The sequence below is a fragment of the Archocentrus centrarchus genome, chromosome 16 (assembly GCF_007364275.1).
Source record: "Archocentrus centrarchus isolate MPI-CPG fArcCen1 chromosome 16, fArcCen1, whole genome shotgun sequence".
In the NCBI taxonomy this organism is placed as follows: Eukaryota; Metazoa; Chordata; class Actinopteri; order Cichliformes; family Cichlidae; genus Archocentrus; species Archocentrus centrarchus.
Window position 1 is genome coordinate 8,233,128 of NC_044361.1, and position 25,232 is coordinate 8,258,359.

The 25,232-nt window shown below is 43.0% G+C and overlaps 1 protein-coding gene across 1 annotated transcript in view; it reads left to right on the forward strand.

The window, feature by feature from the left end:
• The window catches only part of LOC115795069 (TGF-beta receptor type-2-like), a 37,161-nt gene that overhangs the window by 7,065 nt on the left and 4,864 nt on the right, over positions 1 to 25,232 (forward strand). Inside the window, exons 2-8 of the mRNA XM_030750842.1 lie at positions 3,276 to 3,417; positions 3,536 to 3,726; positions 15,654 to 15,952; positions 16,044 to 16,292; positions 16,393 to 16,506; positions 17,255 to 17,392; positions 19,511 to 19,652. Of these exons, the coding sequence (XP_030606702.1) occupies positions 3,276 to 3,417; positions 3,536 to 3,726; positions 15,654 to 15,952; positions 16,044 to 16,292; positions 16,393 to 16,506; positions 17,255 to 17,392; positions 19,511 to 19,652 (1,275 nt within the window). The remainder of the gene's footprint in view (positions 1 to 3,275; positions 3,418 to 3,535; positions 3,727 to 15,653; positions 15,953 to 16,043; positions 16,293 to 16,392; positions 16,507 to 17,254; positions 17,393 to 19,510; positions 19,653 to 25,232) is intronic.

Genomic DNA, 25,232 nt, shown 5'->3' on the forward strand with positions numbered 1-25,232 from the left:
AAAGTGATAGGACGAGAGTGTGGAGTGCTAAGTTATCAGCAAGAATGAAGAATTCGTACTAGGCTGTAAATATACTTTTTAATCTACTACACCTGGGTATTTTATAATGTCCCCAACTCAAGTGGCTACTCCAGGAACTGCAGTTTTTGACACTTTTGTTGTGACTTCACTCTTTAGCCCCAGAGCTTGGTGTTAACCAGAGGTGTAGGAGTTCAGAGTTCTGCTCAGTGAAGCTGAACCTTGACAAATTCTTGGAGGCATTGAGGCCTTAAGCTCAGACCTCCCAGCACAAGAAGAGTTTCCACAACATTAAAATCATCCTTTTGCACCACAACACCTGCACACTATACACAGAGCTTCTGTCCCACCCAGAGACTAAAGATTATTTGAACACAAAGCCACACAGAGAACTCTTCCTGCCCATTCTACACTTCAAAATAAAGCTTTAAAAGGCATATTTAATCTCTGTAACCTCGATATGAGATCGTGGCTTAGCTTGTTTTTTACAGTTTCTCCTAGGCCAGCAGTCCGATGGCTTGGAGTCAGACAGACACGTCTGAACATGTCACAGAGCAAAGAAAGATCAGAGAGGCGTAGGCGGTTTGAGCCATGCAAAGGAGAATGGCAAGGATAAGATTGAACTGATTGCGTGAGCCACTGTAGGCACCACAGGCAGTACCTTCCAATCATCCAGAGATTAGATCAAACAATATCTGAGAGCTGATTGTTCTTTTTTTTGCGAGGTAGAAATGAAGACAGAACTGATTTCAGGCCAAACTTTGCAAACATGTAAAACAAATGACAAATAGCCACTTCTAAGTCTGTGCCCTATTTAGAATTTAGCCACATTATGTATTATGTTCTTTGAAAACCTCGTGAGTCATTTCTTGCATGATTTTACCTTTGCAAGTTGCATATTGATCCATTCTGCTCTAATTTCCTGTAAAACTGCACCATTTAGAACCAAGTGTAAAAGTTTAAACTGTCTTTTATTCACAAGTTGTAATAAAAATGAAAATCTGATTTAGTTTAGAAGCTACTCTTCATAATGTCTAGTGTACAATGTACAGTGTTGCATGCACTTGGATATCTGGATATGCAAATGCTTACATGCTAGAGTTTAAAGTTGTTTATCTGAAGCATTTAGAGGTAAGGAAATGCTGTAGCTCAATACAGGCTGAGTATTGATTCAGCTGTGGTTGTCTGTGTTCGTGCTTAAGTCTGGTTTTGACCTGTTTCTGTATAGCTTCCTGGTTTCTGTTGGACCCATTTAGCGCATTTAAGGTGGCTGATCCAGGCACATAATGTGGCTAAGAGATGGAAATGTTTCCCTGGTAGTGGCTATCTATGTTGACAGTTGTTTATGGTTCAGACCATAGTTAAATCAGGCAGATGATGCTTTCATGGTGCTCCGGCCTACTTTATGTGTAATTGTGTACAGTTAACAGTGTTGCATACAGACTCACTCATTTTTTACACCTCATACACTCACATATTCCCACACATGAACTCATATTTTCACCTTCTAGATGAGCGAATAGGGGAGCAGGCAGGTCTTTTCACACCCCTGTTTCCTGCACCCAGGGCACTGGCTAGAGTGTCAGGGGTTGTGTTGACTGCATTCTGGGGTGGCTGCTGGCTCTGGGGGAACTCATTCGCCCGCGTTGGTGTGTGTGTGTGTGTGTGTGTGTGTGTGTGTGTGTGTGTGTGTGTGTGTGTGTGTGTGTGTGTATATGCATGCATGCATGCATGTGTGCATGTATGGCTGGTCCTGGGTCCTGAGTCTTGGGCTTGCTATGCCTGTGTTTGCTCCCCACTGGTTATTGCTGCCCACCCAGGAGGAGTGGTTCCTGGGAACGGGCCTGCCTGTTTTGGCATGGTTGTTGGCCTGCTTCCTTGAGGGTTGTGGTTCAGGTGGGCACGGGCTACTTCTGTGTGCAGGGGATGGGGGGCAGGACCCTGGGTGGCTCTCGGGCGCCCGCGGTCCTGGGGCCTTTCCCTGGCTCGTGCAGGGATGACCGGCCTCTGGCGAGGCAGCTGCCCACCATTCTCTGGGGCTTATGCCCTTTGGCTGTGGGACCGCCCTCTTTGTTTGGACACATGGTTGTCATCGGGATGTGATCTCGTGTCTTCAGTGCTCATGGGTGGCTGTGGGCAGCCTGAGTTTCCTGAGTGTATCTCTGGCTCCGGGGGTGATTGTTGCGGCTTATCACCCTCTTTACCAAGTACGTTTCATAACAATTGCGCACACACAGGCATGCACACACACAAGCAACAGAACAAGAGTATTGTTGTTTGTTGTCACGCATTTCTTTGAGGCTCCATTTTTCAAATAGGTTTGGCAGAAGCTGTAGCTCCTCATATTCAGCTGTTCAGTGAGTTTTAGACAGAATTTTTGTAAAGTTTTGAGATTACATACATTAAATTCGGTGGTGTCCAGTTAAATATAGGACGAGTTCGGTTCCAGGCACTTGTTTCACTAGTCACCACAATGTGAACACATTGAACATGAAATATATCCATCTATCTATCTATCCATTTTCTTCCACTCATCCGGGGGCAGGCTGTGGGGGCAGCAGCCTAAGCAGAGAAGCCCAGACCTGCCTTTCCCCAGCCACCTCCACCAGCTCATCCGGGGGGACCCCATGGTCGCATGTAGACTGGATGGGCAAACTCCCAAGTACGCTTGAATATTCTCGAGAGGATGAAGAGTTGGTCCAGCGTTCTGCAACCAGAATGAAAACTGCATTGTTTCTCTTGAATCCGAGGTTCAACTAACAGACGAACCCTCCTTTCCAGCACCCTGGCATAGACCTTACCGGGGAGACTGAGGAGTGTGATCCACTGATAGTTGGAGCACACCCTCCGGTCTCCCCTCTTAAAGATGGGGAACACCACCCCGGTCTGCCAGTCCAGTGGCACCATCTCCATGTGATGTTGCAGAAGTGTGTCAACCAAGACAGTCCTACAACATCCAGAGCCTTCAGGAATTCAGGGCGAATCTTGTCCACCCCAGGGGCCCTGCCACCAAGGAGTTGTTTAATCACCACAGTGACCTCACCCCCAGTGATGGGCGAGTCATTCCCCTCATCCCCCATGAAATATACTGACAGAAATTTGCAGCCCCACTAGTGCGAAGATCTTGGAGTGTCATACATTTCTTCACCAATTAGATTTTGTTTCCTTTTATACAGGTGAGGACATTTTGGCCACTGTGATGGCAGCACTTGATGGGAACATGAAACTAATGCATATTTTGTGTGTGTGTTTTGCAGGTCTTCCCTTTTATCACCTGCATCAACTTTGTAAGTTCTGTGATCTGAGGCTTTCCTCCTGCAACGGCATAGGTACCTGTGAGACCAACTGCTCCATCACATCCACCTGTGAATACTCCGCTGAGGTCTGTGTTTCTGTCTGGTAGGTACCCAAGAGACGTAAACTATCTTCATCTCTGAGATGTGATTAACTAACTAGATGGCATCTAGATGGCCCTTAAGGTATCAACTGCTAAGTAATATACCTCTGTGTCTTTAAGGAGGAAGAATGAGACCAGTTTCTCAATAGAAACTCTCTGTCACAACCCAGCCATCCCGCTGTACGGCGTTATGCTGGATGACTACAACAGCTCCACCTGTGTGATGAAGGAAAAGAACACAACAAGCGGGATGGCTCATTTCTGCTCCTGTGCTGAAGAGGAGTGTAACAACAGATTAATATTCTCCCCAAGTGAGTACCTAAAAAATCTGAATTAACTTATAGCTGCGTTTGCATTTTCCTGAAGCCAAAGAGGATCATTTCTGGAGTTTCCCAGTTTAGAATCTTTCAGCTCATTCTTTTGGTTTCACAAACTTCAACTTTTTTGGTTCAGTCATTTTTAGCAGCACAGTACTGCAAAATTGGGGGTCTTTCAAAACAGTTTGGCTCCTTCTCCTGTTTTTTTGTTTGTTTGTTTTTTTTTTAAAGTGCAAACTGCTCCATTCTCTAAAAAATATGTTTTTGTGCATTTTGTTTTGAAAGTGTTTGGCTACACAGGAGAAAAAACAAAGAACTTATTCTAACCACACCAGCTCAAGTGTGGCAAAAGAAACAGAAAACAGAAAAAGACTACAGATAGCAAACAGTTCATTTTCATCTCGTTTCAGCCATTATTGCACACATGCTTGATCAACCCTAAAATCAACAGCTTTTAGAACAACACATCAACACTCCTTCCTCATATTTGACTTGAAAGTCAATCGGTTGTTCTTTGACTCTCCACATTATTTGTTCGGTCACTTTCATCACTGCTACTTTCATTTACTGACAAGCCATTATTCTTCATTCTATCATCTTCTCACACCCCTGCTTCTTCTCGCTCTTCTCCGACCTTTCTTCAAACCACTGACAAGGAAACAGAGTGTGTTTTGGCACGTACAGTAAGACTGCTTGCAAAGTTCAAAATGTTGTGGCTATTTTTTTAAGGGTCTCATTACAGTTGCTACTGTCTTGTGGAATGATTTGAGAATGCACCGTCACCACAAACAGGAAATGGAAATGCAGCACTTGCATCACACATAACAAAGTTCGGGGAATCCTCAGTGTGGTCATAGACACACAGCTGGGTTCTGTGTGCCTCTCACGGTGCTGAGAGGAAAAACTGTGTCTCTGTGTATGTCTGTCTGTGTGTGTTGTGTGTGTGTGCGTGTTGTTGTGTAGGCCAGCCACACTGCAGAGTTTAGACATACGGTTTCCTGTCTGTGTTTAACTCAAATCAGAAACATCTCCAGCACATGGAGAAAGGCTGCGTAGACTCTGAACAGGTCTGTAATGAATGACAGTAAGGTAGACTCTGTTAAAGAACAGCTGTTTATTCTCCTCCTGTGCTGGTGTTATTAAACCAGACTAGAGTCGTCTTCTTCCCGCCTTACTGGCTAAACCGTGTCTTTTCAGTGCTTTCATACGCATGCTGCAGCTAATGTGGGCAGGGCGGTTAAGAAGTGAAACCGATCAAAAGACCTGTGAGCTGTAAGGGTAAGAAGGCAGCTTTCTTCCCTTTAAAATGTCTCTTCATTTTTGTGCCTAACGTAGCAATAATATGCAGAGGTTTTTGGCTTTATTAGCTTTGACCTCAGATGGTCACTGCCTGATGCTCCATTGTCTAGATTTGGTGCATTAGGTCTGTCACTTCCAAAGTCTCTATCACAGCATACAGAGACTCCACAGCTTCATTAGACATTATAACATATACGGTGACAGTCGTGACTACTATGGCTGTTACCTCACAGCGAGAAGAACCTTCCTAGGGTCTTCATTCTCCCGTTGGCTGGTATGTTTTCTACAGCTGCTCTGCTTTCCTCCCACAACATTTTAAGGTAATTGGTTATTCTAATTTTGTTGCTGATGCAGATAAAGCCTGAGTGGTCAAAAAGACAAGAAAAGTGCTATACAAATAAGTACATGGAAAAGCTGGATTTTCAGCTCCTTGGACACCCACAGACCACACTGCTGTTTGTGGAAGAAGGAAAAATGGCAAAAATTGAAATGACAATGACAACTTTTACATTCTTGGCTGAGGTGTAAAATAATATAAAAAGAGAGTGAGTTGGAAACAGAAGCATGAGGATAAATGATGGCAAACATGAGGTACAGTATGTGACGTCACAGAGTATGCTCTATACTTACTTTCTTACCATTTGAGGTTTGGCTGGCACGCTGTTAGTTATATAACCATGTTTTAGCTTTTCCTAGTTTTCAAATAGCACACGTGGATAAAAACAGGCAGCAAATAAGTTCATTTGAATGTAAACCGAGCTACACTGTACACACAGCTTTAAGTGGAGCTGATTTCTGCTAAACAGAAAGTTAGAAAACGTCCCCTGTGGTTTACCTCAAGAAAGGAAAAATTGATGATTCTGGAAAGTGTTGTGTTGTAATTTGCTCTTGTAGACTGTTAAGTTCAGTGAACTGCCTCTGTGGCTCTTAAACCTCTTTATTATTATTAACTTTTAAACACTCTACAGTACATTGGCCTTAATATTCGGCATACTTTCTACCTTGGCTTGTGGTGATGAGTGTCACAGATCCAGCAAAGAATATACTTGTTGCCATGATTCAGTGAGATTGTTGTTGCCAGTTGAGCAAAACATCACAGGCATGGCCTCATCTACAAACTAGGGCTGCATAAAACGATTATTTTAGTAATCGAGTATTCTATCGATTATTCCAGCGATTAATCGAGTAATCGGATAAGAAATACTTTTTTTTATTAACAGTTTATCTGCATATTTTAACTTCCGTAATGCAGTTTCTCGCCATGTGAACAAACAGCGGTGAATGGAGCAGCTACAAAGTTCTCTTTTCTTCACCTTAACACTTGCTGATCAGGTGCTTGATGAAGGACCTCCAGCTGTTTCACAGATTTAATGGTGGTTACTAAAAGAAAAAGCTGCTGTTTTGGACGCTGGAAAAACTTTTCCTTTTTTCACTACTTGAGCTCACCGTCACAGCTTCGCCTCTTTGCGCTTGCGCAGTTAAAACCGCTGCCTGCTATGAGTGTTTTCAAAAACTAGTGGCTGCGGGAGCCATGGCGCATGTGTGAGTAATGGTGTAATGCTTTGTATTCACAAGCATTCTCGAAAATACGTTTCTACTGCAGGTCTATATTTAGTCACTAATAAGGGATTAAAGTATAAAAAATATTTTTAAGGAGCCCCTCAGTCCTGGGGGGCGGGCCTTCCGGTACCGAACCATCGCTAGTGCTAATGGCCTGCGCTCGCTAGCAAACTAGTTCTGGTAGCTACAGCTGAAGTAAAGACAAAAATAACAGCTGAAATTCTCAGCGAGCACAACACACACAGACACACAGAGAGCAGTGGAGGCGTGGAAATGCATGTCAGCGACAGTTGCCACCCGTCCCGTAAAGTACGGAACCCCGCATGTTACGGAGCCGTATTCCACGGAGTCCCGTAACATACGGGGTTCTGTATTTTACGAGACAGGTGGCAACTCTAGATGATCCACTCTGTGTTAAATGAAATCCATCGCAGCGACGGAGAGCTTTTTAGAATGTGTGCTTGTGTATACGTGAGTGATTCACACTCCAGTCCAGTAGGTGGCGGTAATGCAGTTCTATGTTGGTTTGCCAGCCCCCAATAAACCCACAAAAAAACGTCAGCACTAATGCTGCTAATGCTAGTGAGGAGCGCCGCTTACACCGAGTTTAAACGAAGCATCGACACAGTAAATTTGTGTCGATAAATTTTTAGAATCGATTTAATCGAGTTAATCGATGAATCGTTGCAGCCCTACTACAAACAGCAGTTCCCTGGAAAGTAGATGAGCTCTCATTTAAGTGCATTTTTCTTCCACTGCACACATTTAATAAACATGCCAGATTTCTTTGCTGTGCTCAGTAAGTAAGAATGTTTTCTTCTTGTGTGCGATATGTGTGGATTATAAAGATGTGCTGTTGCAGGGAAGTCTGACATCTGAAATCATCAGCTCCACATTCAGATTTTGGCATGTTCGCGAGTGTTCTCTCAAGGATGTGTACAGTAGTTTATGTAAATCATAATGTCTCTCTGAAACACACCCACACACATACACACACAGACACACACACTGAGGTCCCATAGGGTAAGGGTTGTGGTTCCTTCCTCCCATTGAGGACGCATGCAGCAGGAAGTCCATGTTTGTTTGCTGGACCTCTGCCATAGCTTATTCCTCTCCAAATGCCTCACATTGTTCTACCCCTGCATTCTTGTGACATGCTTGCAATAGTGTTTGTGCATCTGGTCTATTGCTTGAGAGCAACACATGTCGATTCTCCCTGCGTGAGAGAGCGAATGCGCTTGTGGGTTCAGATGTCTTAAATGTGTCACTATGAGCAAGCGAACATTGTGACACCACAGCAGCAAATGCAAACAGGGCTTGTTGTGTTCAATAGACAGATCAGCAAGAAGCCTGTTAGGAGTAAATCAGATGGGGAAATGTGTGCTGTGTTGTCACTGGCTCAATGTGTTAAGATGACAAAACAGATCAGTGCTGCTGTTTATCAGAGCTGCTCGTAGCGAGATGCACAGCTGTGTCCACTTTAGAGATGTAGCCACGGGGTATTAGCCCTGCAAATCTATCACACAGGCTAAATAAAGCTTTAAAGCTGCACTAATCATTATTTTTATAGCAAAATAACTATGCCTAGTGTGAGAGGTGTCATTTATAATTAGGAAGCCACAGAAAATTATCACCTAACCTTACTCGATTCATCATCTCTGCAGAGTTTTAGCTTCTTTGAGCTTGTTGTTTTGGATTTAGGGCTCATATTTGTGTGTGTCACTTCTCTACACTGTCATTAACCTTGTGTCCACACTTAACACCCAGCTGTCAGTGAAACGACATAAAAGGTGCCTGTGAACCGCACTACCTGTCCAACACTGACCAACTGGCTAAGCTGGTGACTAACTGCTGTTGTTTGTGAACAAAACACTAAGAAGAGAGCAGATATTTGAGTACATACACCAGACACAAGTTCTGATATAGATTCATATATGCCCTAATGGGCAAATTGTTTGCTAAAATGTCACTGCAGCATTTAAGGTTTGTTTTATTGCCTGCCCAATGTAAGCAAAAAACAACACAAAACTGTGAAGCTTTGGCTTGAGACCAAACGCAAACTGAGCTCACTGGCAAATCTTAAAGTCCACAGTGTTTGTGTTCTTCACGTCATTCTCCATTTCTGTAATCGCTTCACCCACTCACTTTGAGCATATGTTGTTTTGTTTGGTGTTTTTTCACATAATAAACTAAATTCCTAAATGATTAAAAATACATTCACATGTGGCTCAAAGTTCCAAACTAATTTAGATGACGGTATCTCCAGTGTTAACAGCAGCTGCAATTTCAACTTCACTGATCACAGTTTATAGTTCATTAAAGTCTTTTTTTGAACACAGCCAAATGCAATATTTAGAGCAAAGCCCAAACTGAGAGTCCATTTAAACCCAATCAGTTTAATTGGCTATTAATGAGTGTATTTTAAAGGGGAAAAAAAAAAATTGCCTCATAGATTCGTTGTGCAGCCATGAAATTAGGCCTGTTGCATTTTATTGGCCTGGCGAAAAATCGCATCAGCTGTTTAGGAATTTTCCCAAAGCTTTTTCAAATCTTACCAAATCTTACTTGTGAATCTTCATTTTGACTTCCTGTGTTTTCCCAGCCACTGAGCCAAGCACATAAGAAGTGGTCAGAGATGATCCCTTGTGCCCGGAGAGGCCTGGACTTCTCTGTGTGACACAGCAGTTGTTTTTTTAATTAAGAGCCTGTAAAAAAAAATGATTTGGCGCAGACTAACACCGCCTTCCAGTCAGTATCAGTTGCACATGTGTTTTGGCGCTTGTGGATTCTTTTGAGTGGGAAGGGAGCCTTGTAATAGTAACATGCTATTTGTTTTAGTGCTGTATTCACAGCTGTGCTCTTGTGCAAGTCAGTTTTATATGCTTAGAAGCACGCTATGCGAGGAATGAGATAAAGGTAGAACAAATTGATTTTGTTACTTACAGTCTGAGTTTTCGCACAGACGTGGCCGGATCTCTTCCAAGTCATCTCTTCATTTATTTTGGCATCGCTCGTGATAAACACTATTTTCCTCATGACATGAAGAGGGGATTTTTGATGCCAGTGAGGGTTCTATTTTGATGATAAATAATAACAATAGATAAAAGTAGGAAATGGAAAAAAATAATAATTACAATGGCTTCTTGATCAAAAAAAAAGGGGGAAGAGAAGAGAAGAAGACATATAAAATTGGCTCCTTTTTCCAAGATGTTCTCTTTTATCCATGTTTTTTATAGTTCTTCCTTAACTACGGAATCTTGGCTTGTCATCAGTGAATACATCAGTCATTCAGTCACACAGCAGAGTGCTTTATAGAGAAATGACTCAAGCAAGCCAACTCTTAGATGCATAAAAAGAAGGAAAAGGAGAAGGACAGTGTGAGACAAAAAGAATGGTGGCTAAAACAGATTGAGATGGGAAGATGAGATGGAAACAGAGCAACTGAAGGATGTTGGAGGAAGGGGATGTGGAGCTAGAGAGATGTGAACTATGTTTATGATGTAGTCTGAGCTGTGGAGCCTCTGCTGTTACCATAACAAATAAAGAATAAGTATGATACTCACTTTATAGTTAGTGTTACCAGCCTGTCTGTGGCTGGATTCCTCCATGCTTCACCATAATGTGATAGCAGCCTGGATAAAAGCAAGTTATTTTTATACATTTAGGAGGGTTCAAACTCCACCGGTAAAAATAGTAAATACTTTTTAAATGAAATAAATCTCATGTATAAATATTCTGACATGAATATTTATTTATTAAATGGAGCTGTGAGCCTAATATGATTGTTTGTTGGTTCCTTCCTTCCTTCCTTCCTTCCTTCCTTCCTTCCTTCCATTGAGGAAGCAGATCTCCAGATCAAAACACAAGCGTTCACTTCACAACAGTTAGCATGGTGAACATGTTTGCACACTCAGGAGACACAAATGACATGAGTAATGATTCCACCCACCTAGCAATTCATTTCAGTTCAATTCAATATTATTTATATAGCTCCAAATCACAATAAACAGTCATCTCAAGGTGCTTTATATTGTAAGGTAAAGACCCCACAATAATTACAGAGAAAAACCAACAGACAAAACGACCCCCTATGAGCAGCACTTGGTGACAGTGGGAAGGGAAAAACTCCCTTTTAACAGTTGTTGTTGTCGAAGTTCTGCCGGAGGTGGGAGTTGAAGATCTCCCGGACTGGGGCTTCTGCCAGGCGTCCCCAGCGCACCCTCACAATACGTTTAGGTGCGCCAGGTCTGTCCAGCATCTTCCCCCGCCACCTGATCCAACTCACCACCAGGTGCTGATCAGTTGACAGCTCAGCTCCTCTCTTCACCCGAGTGTCCAGAACATACGGCCGCAGATCTGATGATACGATTACAAAATCAATCATCAACCTGCGACCTAGGGTGTCCTGGTGCCATGTGCACTTATGGACATCCTTATGTTCGAACATGGTGTTCGTTATGGACAAACTGTGGTTTGCACAGAAGTCCAAAAACAAAACACCATTCGGGTTCAGATCGGGCAGGCCGTTCCTCCCAATCACGCCCATCCAGGTCTCACTGTCATTGCCCACGTGAGCGTTGAAGTCTTCCAGCAAGACTATGGAGTCACCAGATGGAACACTCTCCAGCACCCCGCCCAGCGACTCCAAAAAGGGTGGGTACTCTGAACTGTCATTTGGCGCATAAGCACAAACAACAGTCAGGACCCGTTCCCCAGCCCGAAGGCGCAGGGAAACTACCCTCTCGTCCACCGGTGAAAACTCCGACGTACAGGCAGCAAGCCGGGGGGGATACAAGAATACCCACCCCAGCTCTCCGCCTCTCACCGAGGGCAACTCCAGACTGGAACAGAGTCCAGCCCTTCTACAGGAGACTGGTTCCAGAGCCCAGGCCATGCGTTGAGGTGAGCCCAACTATATCTAGCTGGTATCTCTCAACCTCACGCACTAGCTCAGGCTCCTTCCCCACCAGAGAGGTGACATTCCATGTCCCAATAGCCAGTCTCGATAGCCGGGGATCGATCTGCCAGGGCCTCTGCCCTTGGCCACCGCCCGACACACATTGCACCCAACCCCTGCGACGCCTCCTGCGGGTGGTGGGCCTACAGGAGGGCGAGCCCATGTAACCTCTTTGGGCTGCCCCCAGCCGAGCACCACGGGCTAATGCCCGGCCACCAGACGTTCTCCCTCGAGCTCCCTCCCCAGGCCTGGCTCCAGGGTGGGGCCCCGGTAACCCTATCCCGGGCAAGGTAAACTGTTCCCTTGCTGTTACAATCATAGGGGTCTTCTGAACCTCTCTTTGTCTGGACCCTCACCCAGAACCAGTTTGCCATGGGAGACCCTACCAGGGGGACAAGCCCCTGGGCAACATAGCTCCTGGGATCACTGGGACACACAAACCCCTCCACCACGATAAGGTGGCGATTCACGGAGGATTCACTGTTAGCTGTTACAGTCTCCATAATACTGTTACGTTTGGTTCATGCAGCAAATGCCACAGGAACAGGCAAAGCTGTATGCACTTATTCTTTCAGAGTGTTGTAGGGAAACTTTACACTAATGCAACACATTTACTTTTAACCTCTACAAAAACCTGAACCTTGATGTACAACCTTCAGTTTTCCCTGATGGGGCCAGATAATTACCAAAATCAGTGGTTATGAATGGAAACGTTCAAGCAAATCAGGATGAATACTGATATTTCAACTTTTAAGTGTTTTGCTGGCACAGCGGACAAACTGGCACAGCGTGGCCCTGTTGGAAGTGTGCTTCTGCTTACGCTGTGTTTATAATGGCTGCCATCTATCCACCCATCACCTGTTTCAAACATGAAATCATGTCTGGCTCTGTCTTTTTTTCCGAGGAAAATGGTTCCTCTTTAATATCCAGCTCGTAACTTCACTAAACGTAATAAGAATCCAAGTAATTAGCAATCGGTTAAAGCATTAAGAGCGTGAGTCAGAGATGGCAGGGTTCGAAATCCCAGAATTCACTTCCTGACACACACACATGCACACTGATGACGTGAGTAATTACAGGCCGGAGGCGAGGATGCCTGTATTTGCCCGAATTATGTGTCAAACCTCTTTAAGCGCCGCATGAGAACACTTTGGCATCCTGATTGGAAAAGGCAACATGATTCCTATTCCCAGTTTGTCTTGGCACTGTGCGATTGTGTGATTGCTGTTTCTACCTTAACTACACACTCTTACGCACTCCAAACATGGCTGCAAGACAACAAGGAAATAAACTTAAAACCCCAAAAACCTCTAAGAAGTCTTAAAACCCTTAGGGCATATACACACACACACAGACACACACACACACACACACACACACACACACACACACACACACGTGGAATTTGAGTAGAAGTGTGAGACTGTCTGGCGGTCTTATTCTGCAGCCCACTTAACTGCCGGACTTTTGATGTTGTCTCAAGTCTAAAAAGAAACTGCGTGTGTTCAGTATTTTTGATTCACAGCATCTGCGGTTTTGCCTGAAGCAATCTCAAAATGATTTAGTGCTCTATGCCCACACACACACACACACACACACACACACGTGCGCACATGCAGTCACACACATACACAAATACACACCTACACACTCACAACCACAAAAATGAAGATAATATTTATTCCTCGTGTACTTATTTGAAGAGAAAGTGCATCAGTCAGACGGTTGAAATCAGACAGTTAAATGAGATCAGAGCAAGCGTTGACATGACAAATGCAGTCTTGAGTTTTTACGGGACATAATAGTTTAGTCTTTGCTGGGCGACATCGCAAATAAAAGCAAACATTGAGATGCATGTGTTTACGTAGCTCCAAACCTCACAAAATACGGACGTGTAGGCTATCAGATGCTGTCTGACATTCCAGCTGCTGCCTGCTGCAGCCACTTCTACTGTAAATATGTAAGCTACCGCTAATAAAGTGAGCTTGTTAACACTAATTATAGGCTGGCAGATAGTACACTTGTGCTTTTGTGGCATTATCTGTGTTGGTTTCACCTCCCTCTGTGCACCACCACAGCGGGTTGTAAATCAAATAATCAATATGTGATTGAAGTGCTGACTTTTAACTGTAATTCAAGGGGTTTTATTAAAATTTGTAGAGGAAATAAATGGGACAAACTAATATAAATGAAAATGCAAAGACTCCTTATAACACTTAGATGAAAAAGCTTTGCCGCCGGTGTCTGCCTGAAGTCTAGAACACATGGACATCACCAAATTACGACAAAGCAGACCCGGGACTGCTCAGTAGCTAGAATCCTGTATCAGACAAGAATGGGAAAACATTCCTCTCCCAACAGTCCAGCAGCTGCTCTCCTCCGTTTCCAGATGTTTACAGACTGTTAATGCATGATGGTGAAATTATGATAGGCTAGTATTTTTCTAAAAATGTTATTTTTGTTTAAAAAATTTGATGTTTTCTGTGTTCTACTATGAATAAAAAATATAGGTTTATGAGATTTGCAAATCATCATTTTATTTAACATTTTTACACTAACTTTTTATTTTGAGTTATGGTTGTAATGTATGATAGATGTAGCTAGGTAGCTTACTAAAAGGGCCAGTGTTTAGTGTATTTATTTACCAGGTGCTGTCGCTGGATGCAGTCCTCTGGGTTTGCTCTACAGATGTGGAAACATTCTTTTTCCTGGCCAGCAGGGGTAGTCAGAAGATGTCTGGTTGTGTGGATGTTTCAGCTCCCTTGGTGCCATGACCTCAGTAAATACTTTCCTGATAAGTTTATGGGCTCAGTACCTAGTTTCAAGTACAACTGAATACAGCATCATGTTTATTATGTAACTGATGGTCCGCAGTAGAGTCTAAAGGGGCAATAGAGCAGCGTGTGGTTCAGTGTGAGTACTAACTATGGACATGCAGTATCCCTCAGGTTCTTGATTGAAGTTTTATTTTTGTCTCATGTGCTGATGCTTCACTTTGGGCCTCCATAACACTCACTAATAGATATACTCTAAGTGGAATATCTTACTGCAAAATAGATGCAGGGTGGAGCAACTTCTTCAATGGTCAGTCCTCGGTCTGACCGCCTTCAGCTTGCCAATGTGGCAGCTTCGCTCAGGAGGGTAATGTTCCCTCGGGACACTGAGTGAGACACTCTTTGAAAAGGTGCCCGGCTAGAGCAGATCAGTCCGGGCCAGGCCAAGGCAAGACAGACAAGCTTTTGACTGTTCTCTCACTGCCACTGCAGCTCTGAGGGTTGGCTGCCGTTCTGTCCCAACTGGCAGTCAGAGTCGGAGGGTGGAGTTAATGCTATAGCTCACAAAGCTGTAAAGGCTGCTCACTGTGTTGGCAGTATCATCTGTGCAGCTTTTGACTGTCTGCAGAGTTGGCTCCCCACTGAGATCAGAAACCTAAAGATTCAGGCTCGTGCTTATTGTTATGATGGACAGTAAATGATTTATTGCCCTCTCGGAGCGGGGAGCAGAGCGATGTTTTCATAGCACAGGCTTAAAGAACGATTTCCCTGCGGTGGCCTCAAAGTGTTGGACTGTTACTGTAAGGCCAGTGGGAGTTAAAGGCTGTGCTGCTGCATGCATCACCCAAAACACACAAATTAGGCTGTGTGTGTCCTTTAAAGCGCCAGAAAGCAGTCAGTTGAAAAAGTGACTTTGTGTTAAGAGTTTTCTGACTGTCCCGAGAGGCCTCATCAGAGCTTTGTCTCATGTTGGCAGTTTCAAAAATATCTATATTTTCCCACCTTAGCCTCTGATAGATGAGGAAAACTCGAAGGCGTTTAGTGCTGCAGGCTGAATACAAAAAAAATGGCTTGACACAAACAATTGACTCATTTTTAACAATATTCACCAGAATCTTCGTAGCTGACTTTCATGATTCAGTTCAAAGTCCACCCACATGCAGTTTAGCTCTTGCATGGGGAATTTTTGCATTCTGCTACCATCTCATTAAATTTCCATTTCTAATGACACAATTTTTTTTTTTTATTATTCTTGTTGCGCATCTTCCTTCAGAGTCGGGGCTCTTAAGGTTGCTCATACTTTTTCTTCTATATTTCATCCTCTGTCCCAGTTGTGGATCCAACTGTAAGCGATCCGGTGACGTCTGTAATTCTGGTGAGCCTGCTGCCCCTGCTGGTGATGGTGATGGTGATTTTTGGAATGTTCTACTGGTGCCGCGTTCGTCGGCAGAGGCGGCCCAACCAAGAATGGGAGAGCAGCTTTAAGAAGCGCAAGCCAAAAGCCGGTGGGCTGGACTGCAGTGACGCCTGCGCCATCATGACAGATGACGATAGGTCAGACAGCAGCTCGACTCACGCCAACAGCCTGAACCACAATACCGAGCCGCTGCCTATAGAACTGGATCTGCTGGTATGCATACACATTTCAGAGTTGGAGCGTGGAGCCATTCTGCTTCTAACTCAAATTCTTACTAAAGTCTTGACTTTTGATTGTGTCAAAGGTGGGAAAGGGTCGCTTTGCTCAGGTATACAAGGCCAAACTGAAGCAGACCACGTCAGATCAGTTTGAAACAGTGGCTGTAAAGATCTTCCCCTATGAAGAGTACGCCTCCTGGAAGAACGAGAAGGACATTTTCTCCAATACAGACCTCCGGCATGAGAGCATCCTCCACTTCCTGACAGCCGAGGAGAGGAAGGTGGAAAAACAGTACTGGCTTATCACGGCCTTCCACCCCAGAGGAAACCTACAGGTGAGAAAACAACCATCCAGTCTCCCAATACGAGAGAACTGTTATTTCATTTTCTAACTTCTCAAAATGCTATCCATCCCGTCATCTCTCTGCCTTCTAGGAGCACCTGACACATCATGTGATCAGCTGGCAGGAGCTGCAGGTGTTGAGCAGCTCTCTGGCACGGGGTGTTGCCCACCTCCACAGCGATCGCCTCCCCTGTGGACGCCCTAAGGTAAAGAGATTGCAAATATGCCTGTGTGATAGATCAGAAAAAGCATCAAATAGCTTAAGGTTTAGCGTAATACTAATGTATAAATCTGTCACATTTTTAAAAAAAACATATTTTCAACATTACTGGGACAGCAATCCAGCTATGTGTGTCAAGTTTTTAGCAAAATATTAATTGCCCGCAGAGAATTGTTATTGTGGCATTAATTCAGTTCATTTAAGTTGATTTATGTAGTGCTACCCTAACATCTCATAGTTCTTTAGAAAGTAAATATCCTACAAGAGTGAGAACCTCAATAATCCTGTCATCTCCTACAAGCAAGAATTCCCTTTCATAAAGAAACTATGACTAACAAACAGAGCGAAACACGAAGTACGGGAGAGAGCAGATAAAGGTTAATAACATGCAGCAGCAGAAGGGAGGTCCCCCCAGCAGCTCAAGTACCAGTCTTATAATTAAGTGAAAGTGTAAAGTGTAAAACGAGGCGGAACTTTCTCAGCGTCGAGTCGGGTTAAAGCTTTCTAAAAGGTCAAACAGATGGTGCTCAGACACTGCGTGAAAAACTGGATGAGTTGTGTAAAAAGCAGCACATCATCAGAAAATCAACACAAGCAGCGTCACTGGTGCTAGTGCCTAGTCAGACCACAGACATCGTATAATATGAAAGATTTAAAAGCTGTTTACCATTTTGTTCTCTATTTTGCTGCTTGTTATTTTTACACTGACAACTTTTCATTTTGACACTCTGAAGGTGCCCATAGTCCACCGAGACCTGAAGAGCTCCAACATCCTGGTGAAGAACGACGGGACGTGCTGCGTTTGCGACTTCGGCCTGGGACTCTGTCTGGACAGCAGCCTGTCAGTGGACGACCTCGCCAACAGCGGGCAGGTTAGATATCATTATGCGTTCCACTTTTACCCAATGGCATTGAAACACAAGTAAAAACAGAAATATGATTAGAAGTATGATCAGCAAAAATGTCAGCAGGTGTGAACATTAAAAGCATCTAACCAGCAGACAAACATCTGTGGGTTTAGATTTGTGGCTGTTTAAAGTGGAGCTAATTACTGTTACTTATGTTACTGCTGGCTGTAGTTTTTGAAGGGAAAGCTTGTTATTAGAAATGCTTTGGTTTGGTCTTTGGTCAGATATGAGCTGGCTGTGTTTGTTTGGCCTTCCTCTCTCTAAGACTTTCTCCTGAAAGTGTGTTTGGATATAATGTGTCTTTGTTGGCTGACAAAAGCAATTTGACAGACTGATGGGTAATCAAGGGATAAACGGAGAGGTAAAAGCTTTGTTTTGACATGCGAACTCTCAACAGTCCCCAGTTCATTCTGTCAGCAGGGCGGTGTTCATATTTCCTTATGATTAATAAATGGCAAGTTACAACAAACTGACAACAAGTATTTGTAACCACAAAAAGATCCAGACTGTTCAGTCTTTTCCCTCATTTTTTTTCCTGAGCCATGTGATCGTTTGATCCATTCACATTCTCAAGTATGATTCTTCAGTGTGGCTGCTGGTGCCACTCACAAATTGGAAATTCCCAGCTAGTACAGTAGCTTACACGCCCATAACTGCAGCATGGGCGTGTATGCGTGTTGAGCTTTTTCTTGTCTGCATCAAAATGTAACCGCTTGCAAAACCAGATACTATATCACCTATATGTTTGCATATGCAGTACAAGGGAAATTTGATGTTATGTAACTCTCAGATGTTTGAGGGTTATTAAAGCAGTAGTAAAACGTGGCACAGTGGCATAAAGTTTCCTTCTTCCTTCTCTAATTCTAACATAAAGGATCATTCACTCATTTTATGCAAACATACAAATTCATGCAGAACAGCTGCAAAGCTGTTCTCTGCATGGACCTTCACTGTGGTGGAAAGGGAAGAAGCATTTTCATTTCACGAGGCTTGCCGTGCAGCAAGCAGCGTCAGGGTTTGGAAAATCTTGCTATCAGGTAGCTTGTTTGACCTGTTCGCACATCTGACCTTGAAGCTTAAAGCCATTTGGATTAGTACAACAGTGCAAGTCACCGTTTGCTGGTGGGAAAGTGATGATTCTGATTCATGCAAAAACATCACTGTTTAAAATGTGCGAAGCTGTTCAATTTTCACTGGGAGGAAAGAAAGTGTGATAACGTCAAACTTAACTTCACAAAATGAGAACAGCCCAGTGATTTCAAACAAATTCTTTTTTAATCCAAGCTCAAATTTTTGACAAATTTGGTCAATATGTTTATAAAAATGAACAGATGTAAAAAATATGAGTGAGTTTTTTCATTTCCCAGGATGGGTGCAACAAGTCTGTTTAAGTTTATGTGATTTTGGGTTTGCTGGGTTTTTTTTGTTTTTTGTTTTATTTTTTGAGCTGTGATATGACTTGAAACTTGGCAAACAAATTCCAAGGCTTGCAGACTATTAGCTCTGAGTCGCAACCATATGATGAGAATGGTATCGCTTCATTTCTCAGTGACAAATTGGGAGAAGGTATGTTCCAAAATGTTAATCTAACCACTGAGTTTAAATTGAGACCAGAAGCAGGACTATCTATTCTTGATTCAGCACTGAACTTGAAACTTGGGACTTGACCTGGATCAGATTTTTCTGGACGTGTTTGAAAACCTGTTGATCTTGGCTGTTGACTTGGGCATTAAATGTAGGACTCCATAGACTTGCAAAAAATATATATTTTTCCATTTCTCACTGGTGAAGAAATGGCTCTGGAGTAGAAACACAGAAACACTGCAGCGCAACAGTAACATTGAAACCTGTATAGAGCAAACGGTGTGGTAGCTGCTATGTGTAATTTAGCAACACACATCAAACAGAAAAGGAAACATGTAGACTTCATCTTCCTCTTTTATAATGTCAAATATGTCTTTTATATTTCTTCATGGACAAGAGTGAGTAAGTTTAGAGCTAACACAATAATCTCTTTAACGTTTGGGTGTGCCTGCTCGCGCCTCTTGTGTGTTAACCCTTCTTGCTGCCTCTGCTCTGCAGGTGGGCACTGCTCGGTATATGGCACCAGAGGTGCTGGAGGCCCGACTGAATCTGGAGAACATTGAGTCCTTCAAACAGACCGACATTTACTCCATGGCTCTGGTGCTGTGGGAGATGACGTCAAGGTGTGAAGCTATTGGAGGTCAGTGCGCACACACACACACACACAGAGTCAGTAATTACCCAGTTCAAGCTGTGTGAAGTATGATGTCATGTGATACACTCACACTCAGAATAAAACAAATCTGTTTGGGTCAAATGTCAACCACTGAGATGACTCAGAAGTGACAAGACACTGTGAGTTTTGGCCTCAGCAGAGTGGATGCTTTTGTCACATAATGAAGGTGTGCATTAGGTTTCACTTAAGTACAACATGCAGTATATGTCATGTGTAAGGTCATGCGATAAACATGGCTGCTTATCATCTCCCTGCGATCATGTATCACATGAAACAGCTGGAAGTATTTCCTGTTTGCCAAAATTGCAAAAAGAAAACTGAAAAGAAAAAAGTCACTGTACGCTTTAATGAGATGACACGTTCCATTGCTTGACCACATTTGAAGACACGTGTGTTTAAAGCTGCTCTAAACTGCGTGTGCATGTGTATGTGTGTGTGTGTGTATGACCTACATAGTGTACACAGTAGTTTCGGGACTACTGTTTCCTGTTATGCTTTTGATGGGGGCAGCAGGGAGGCCGATGGTCTCGTCTGTCGGACTGCACCTCGACCTCAGCTTCAGGTCTGCAGCAGGAATCTGAGGAATGTCTGATGTGTGAGGGAGACGATCTGAACTCTGTTGTTGCCCTTCTTTGGGCAGGAAATCAGGGGGAGAGAGAGCCGGAGCGCTTACTCTACCTGCTTCAGCCTCCTGTGTGTGTGTGTGTGTGTGTGTGTGTGTTTTGTTAAGTGTTTTTTTTACATCTATCACCTTGTAACTTATCTTCTAGATTTCAGTAGAGCAGGGGTTAACATGTGTTTGCGTTGAGTCCCACCTATCTATGGATTCCAAATCCAAGATAAGAAAAGTTGCAGGAAAAAACACGTGGACAGATTTCACCAGCAGGGAAGTAGCAACAAAAGAGTAATGCAGAAAGAAATCAGCAGAATATTGTTGTGTTTACATGTCTGAGGGTTCGGTGCTGTGTGCAGCTAAAGAAAAAAGATGCCTGTGATTCTGTTGATCCAGAGTCTATTGAAACGGGCTAATATTTTTAGTGTTATTGCTATAATTATTAGGCTGCTTTGTTTTGTCATTATCAAACTGGGCTTCTTTTAATTGGATAAGTTGCACAAACACAGGTAGACTCACAGCTTTACAGCCACTCTACTCCACGTCACAGTTGTTCCATTTTGTTGGTAATAAAAATAAGTAAACAATTTCAATTATGATTGTTTTATAAATTTCATAAATGCAGCAAAGTTGATAAATAGCCCACAGCAGTAGTCCCATTCGATAAAAGATTTTAATTCAGTTAAATTTACACCTGCCTTTAATTCACGATATTCATGATAGCTTGATGATGGTCAGATTTTGATGGATTTTGATGGAGTGGTTAAAAAAGATGTTATTTACCCCAGATATTCCTCTTACTACAAAACTCATTTAGATTGAAGACCAACGTTTAAGTTTTTAACAGAGTGCTGTATAACTTTTTAAAGGTAGAGAACTTGTAAAAAGGTTGTAAAGAGTCAAATTTCACTCATTACTAACTGTGTCTTAACATATTCACTCAAGGCAGCAAGTGTTTCCTAAAGGCACGTACTTCTAATAGCTTCAAATAAGATTCTTGCTCGGACAAAAACTAACTGGAAACTAATACGTGACTGCCAGGACACTCATTTTCATCAGCATCCATTTTTTTTGGAGCTTGTGGCAAGCTACAAAATCCAAATGTCCCCCCGCCCCCCTCCCCAGCTGGTTTCTGGAAGAAGTCATAGGTGAGAAAATGTAATCCCACTAGCAGCCCTGAAGTTGAAAAAAAAACAGGAAACAAAAAGTCATGTTGATTCAACCATTTCTAGTGTCTGATTTCAATCTTCACTTTGGGAGAAACTCACGTTAATCCACCAAACAATTCACTGTAATCCAGCAATCAGAGATTCATGACCTCTTTGAGACCTGGAGTTGGAGACAAACAACCAAGACATTTCACATTTGACTGCACGCTGTACGATGAATAGTACCAGATAATCAGCAAAATCAGAAATAACCAGAAATGGGGACAAGGAACAACCTGGTTGGAGTCCAACAGCAACTGGACATATCACACTATAATATTAGTTTTAGCTAAACATGTACACAATTAGGACAGTTTTTATACCATTTGTTACAGTGCTGCAAAAGAGCCATCTCACTGTTGTGTACAGGAGGGTGTGTGAACCATTTATGAAATTGTATTAAATCACAAAGATTTGATCACAGATCTTTATTTTTCAACAGTCCTCTTCAATTTCCATAAAATAGACTCCACCATAGAGTTTAAACCTCAAACCAGACCTCACAGCACAGAAAGTACAAGCGCACAAATTTGTTTTGTTTTTTCCAGTCCCCTGAGAGGAGGGAGGGCGTCTCTGTGGTTTATGCTGTTCCTTGTGCCTCTTGGGCTTTTCTAGACAGTCTGAGATATTTAGAATGAGACAGTCACATTCCCTGTGTGCGTGCGTGTGTGTGTGTGCGTGTGTGCATGTGTGTACGTGTGTGTGCGTTCAGAGAGAGAGGGAAAGAGAGAGTCACCTGGAGACAGTGTAACAGAAATGGAGGACCTAGACAGTTGCCCTCATCTAGTCCTGTTTCCATGTCCCAATCTGGGTTTGTGTGTGTGTGTGTGTGTGTGTGTGTGTGTGTGTGTGTGTGTGTGTGTGTGTGTGTGTGTGTGTGTGTGTGTGTGTGTGTGTGTGTGTATTTCCTCTGTCTCCACCGCAACAACAGGGGACAGAATTGTGGATCGAAACCTTACCCTGCGCTGGCGTTGTTGTTGTGGTCACTTATAGTACATTCTCCGTGGGTCTCTGAGCATTTTATTTACATATCCTGAATTAGCCTGCAGGGCGCGGCAGGCCCGCGTGTTCCGTCTAAGGGTTATGCAGGGTAAATGGAGCGGGGAGAAAAGTTTGCACCACGCCAAGCAAAAGCCTCGTGGTCCACGTAGCAGCTGGTGAGGGGCTGATGTTTATACCCTGCCTGGGCAAAAGCTAAAAAACACAGGAGGTAAAAAAGTTGCAGTTGTAGATCAACACCTCAGTTTTTTACCCCAGAAAAGTTTGATACCACTAATGAAGGTTACTGTAAACCCGGCTGCCAGTTTGTTAGGTCCCCTTAGCTAAAAGTAAAGTATTTAGCCCTTAAAAACAAAATCCTACCCTGATGAAGGTTATAATGAAAACTTTCTGGACATGAAGGTTGGAGGCCTTAGTGTGTGGTTATTTGGTGTTGAATTATCCACTGATCGGCCACAACATTAAAATCATTACAGGTAAGGTGACGAACACTGATCATTTTTCTTCTGGGAAACTTTGGATCCAAGCATACCGGTTACTTTAACATCTAACACAACAACAGAGGGTACTCCATGGAGACAGTACACCTTATATTAATGGCACTCCATGCTCTTAGCAGGACCTTCTTTTTTCTTACCTTTTTTTTAACCAGGAAGTGAAACTCTTGAGATATACCCCTCTCTCATTTCTCATTTTGCACATCCTCAGTTCCTTTACTCTCATCCTCTCCTCGTGTCCCGCTCCCTGCCATCAGAGATGCAAACTGAGGAAGCAAGAGAGAGAGACACACACACAAGGAGAGAGGAGTTGAGGCCATGGGTGTTTAATTCAATGAGGTATCCTTGCTTTGGAACCTTAGTCAATTAAATCAGTCAGTTAAATATGACGTTTGGCACAGATGCACCAAATTATTTTGTTATAGCTCAGCTACATAATCCTCAGCGGGACAACAGTGGTGTACCCACTCCAGGTCAGGGACAAGTGGAGGAGTTTAAGTAATTTGGGGTCTTGTTCATGGGGTGAAAACAGTCATTCAGGAGGGACTCAGAGTAGAGCTGCTACTCTTCCCCATCAAACGGATCCATCTGAGGTGGTTCAGACATTTGAGTAGCATCCTTCCTGGATTAGGTAGCCCCAGGATACGCTGGCCTGGGAATGCCTTGGTTTTCCCCTGGATGTGGTGGCCGGGGAGAGGGAGGTCTGGGCTTCTCTGCTTAGGCTGCTGCCTTCACGGCCCGGCCCTGGATAAGCAGTTGAAAATGGATTGATGCACTAAAGTCCCAAACCACCCAAAACCCTGCTCCCAACATCCTGGTGCCTTACACTGCAGGACACCCCCAGAGGACCCGTGTCCCTGCCCTACTGGACAAAGATGACCTAAAATATTTGTCTTATGGTTTTAATGTTATAGCTGTTTTGCTTGTTATACTACTATTTTATAACATTATAACCTTTAGTAGGGTGGGTTTTTTCTTTCTTTTTTCTGCAAATTCACTTGAAAAATAGCTTTTAGCTATTTTTAGCAATGTGTATCTAATAAACTGGCAGCTGAGTGTAAACATTCCAAGATAACTAAGTGTGGTCAAATCTTAAATTACCCATTAAAATAACAGTAAAGGAGATAAAGAGCACTAACAGTACAAGACAAGTCAAATGAGACGAAGCAGACAAAGAGCTCAAAAATACAGTAAGTCCAAACAAACCAAGCAAATGAGACCAGACATGACTGGCTGCTTATCAACCACGTCTCAAGATTATGAACAGCAAAAAAAAAAAAAAAAAAAACACTTTTGTTTTTCGGTTTCAGACATTCACATGGTGGGAACCAGGGTTATTATAGTTAACGAAAACGAACGAAATAACGAAAACTGAAATTGAAAAAACATTGTCGTTAACTGAAATAAATAAAAACTATAATTAAAAGGAAAAAACGATAACTAATTAAAACTGAATTGTGAGTTTACAAAACTAACTAAAACTAACTGAAATTATCGATAAACTGACTTTCATTTTAAGCCTTGTGGATTGATATGAAATCATTGTTTCCGCTCTCGGAGTTTAAGCTGGGAGCGCCACAGGACAACTGTGTGAGTGCGCATGTGCGTGCGCTCACCGCGCTGGTCCGCAAAGTAATGGCTGCGGTCTGCCGAGAAAGCGGCAGAGTCCCGTATGGAGGTTCTTTGAGTACAAACACCTGCACACGACCACAAGGTAATTAACACACACAATCCAGCTACACAAGCATAAATGTGTACATGAGGTCGGCAACTTCTGTAGGTTGTGTACAGAGGCCGCAAAGACCCTGCAGGTTTAATTAGCGAGCATCTAACCAAGCTAGCTCTAAAACAGAAGCAGCTTCAGGTGGTGAGAACATCAGGATGCAGCTGGATTTGAGCTTTGACTCCTTCAAAGAGTTTGTTTTTGTTTAACACCACATGTAGGTGTTGTTAATCTGCTGCACTGATGCTGAAGTTTATTGTGGAGTTTATTGTAGAATTTATTGAGTTTGGGAGTTCATGTTTTTCTTGTTTCTCCCTGTTGATGTTCATGTGTGTCCTTAATAATACACAAATTTAGCATGTCTTGTGAACAGTTGGTTGTTGACTATATTTCTGTAAACTGTATCTTTTGTCAAGTTTTCATTACACAATAGTCACTTTTGCGCCTTGAATCTTGCACCTGATCAGGTATGAAAATACTAAAACTAATACTGAAACTAACTGA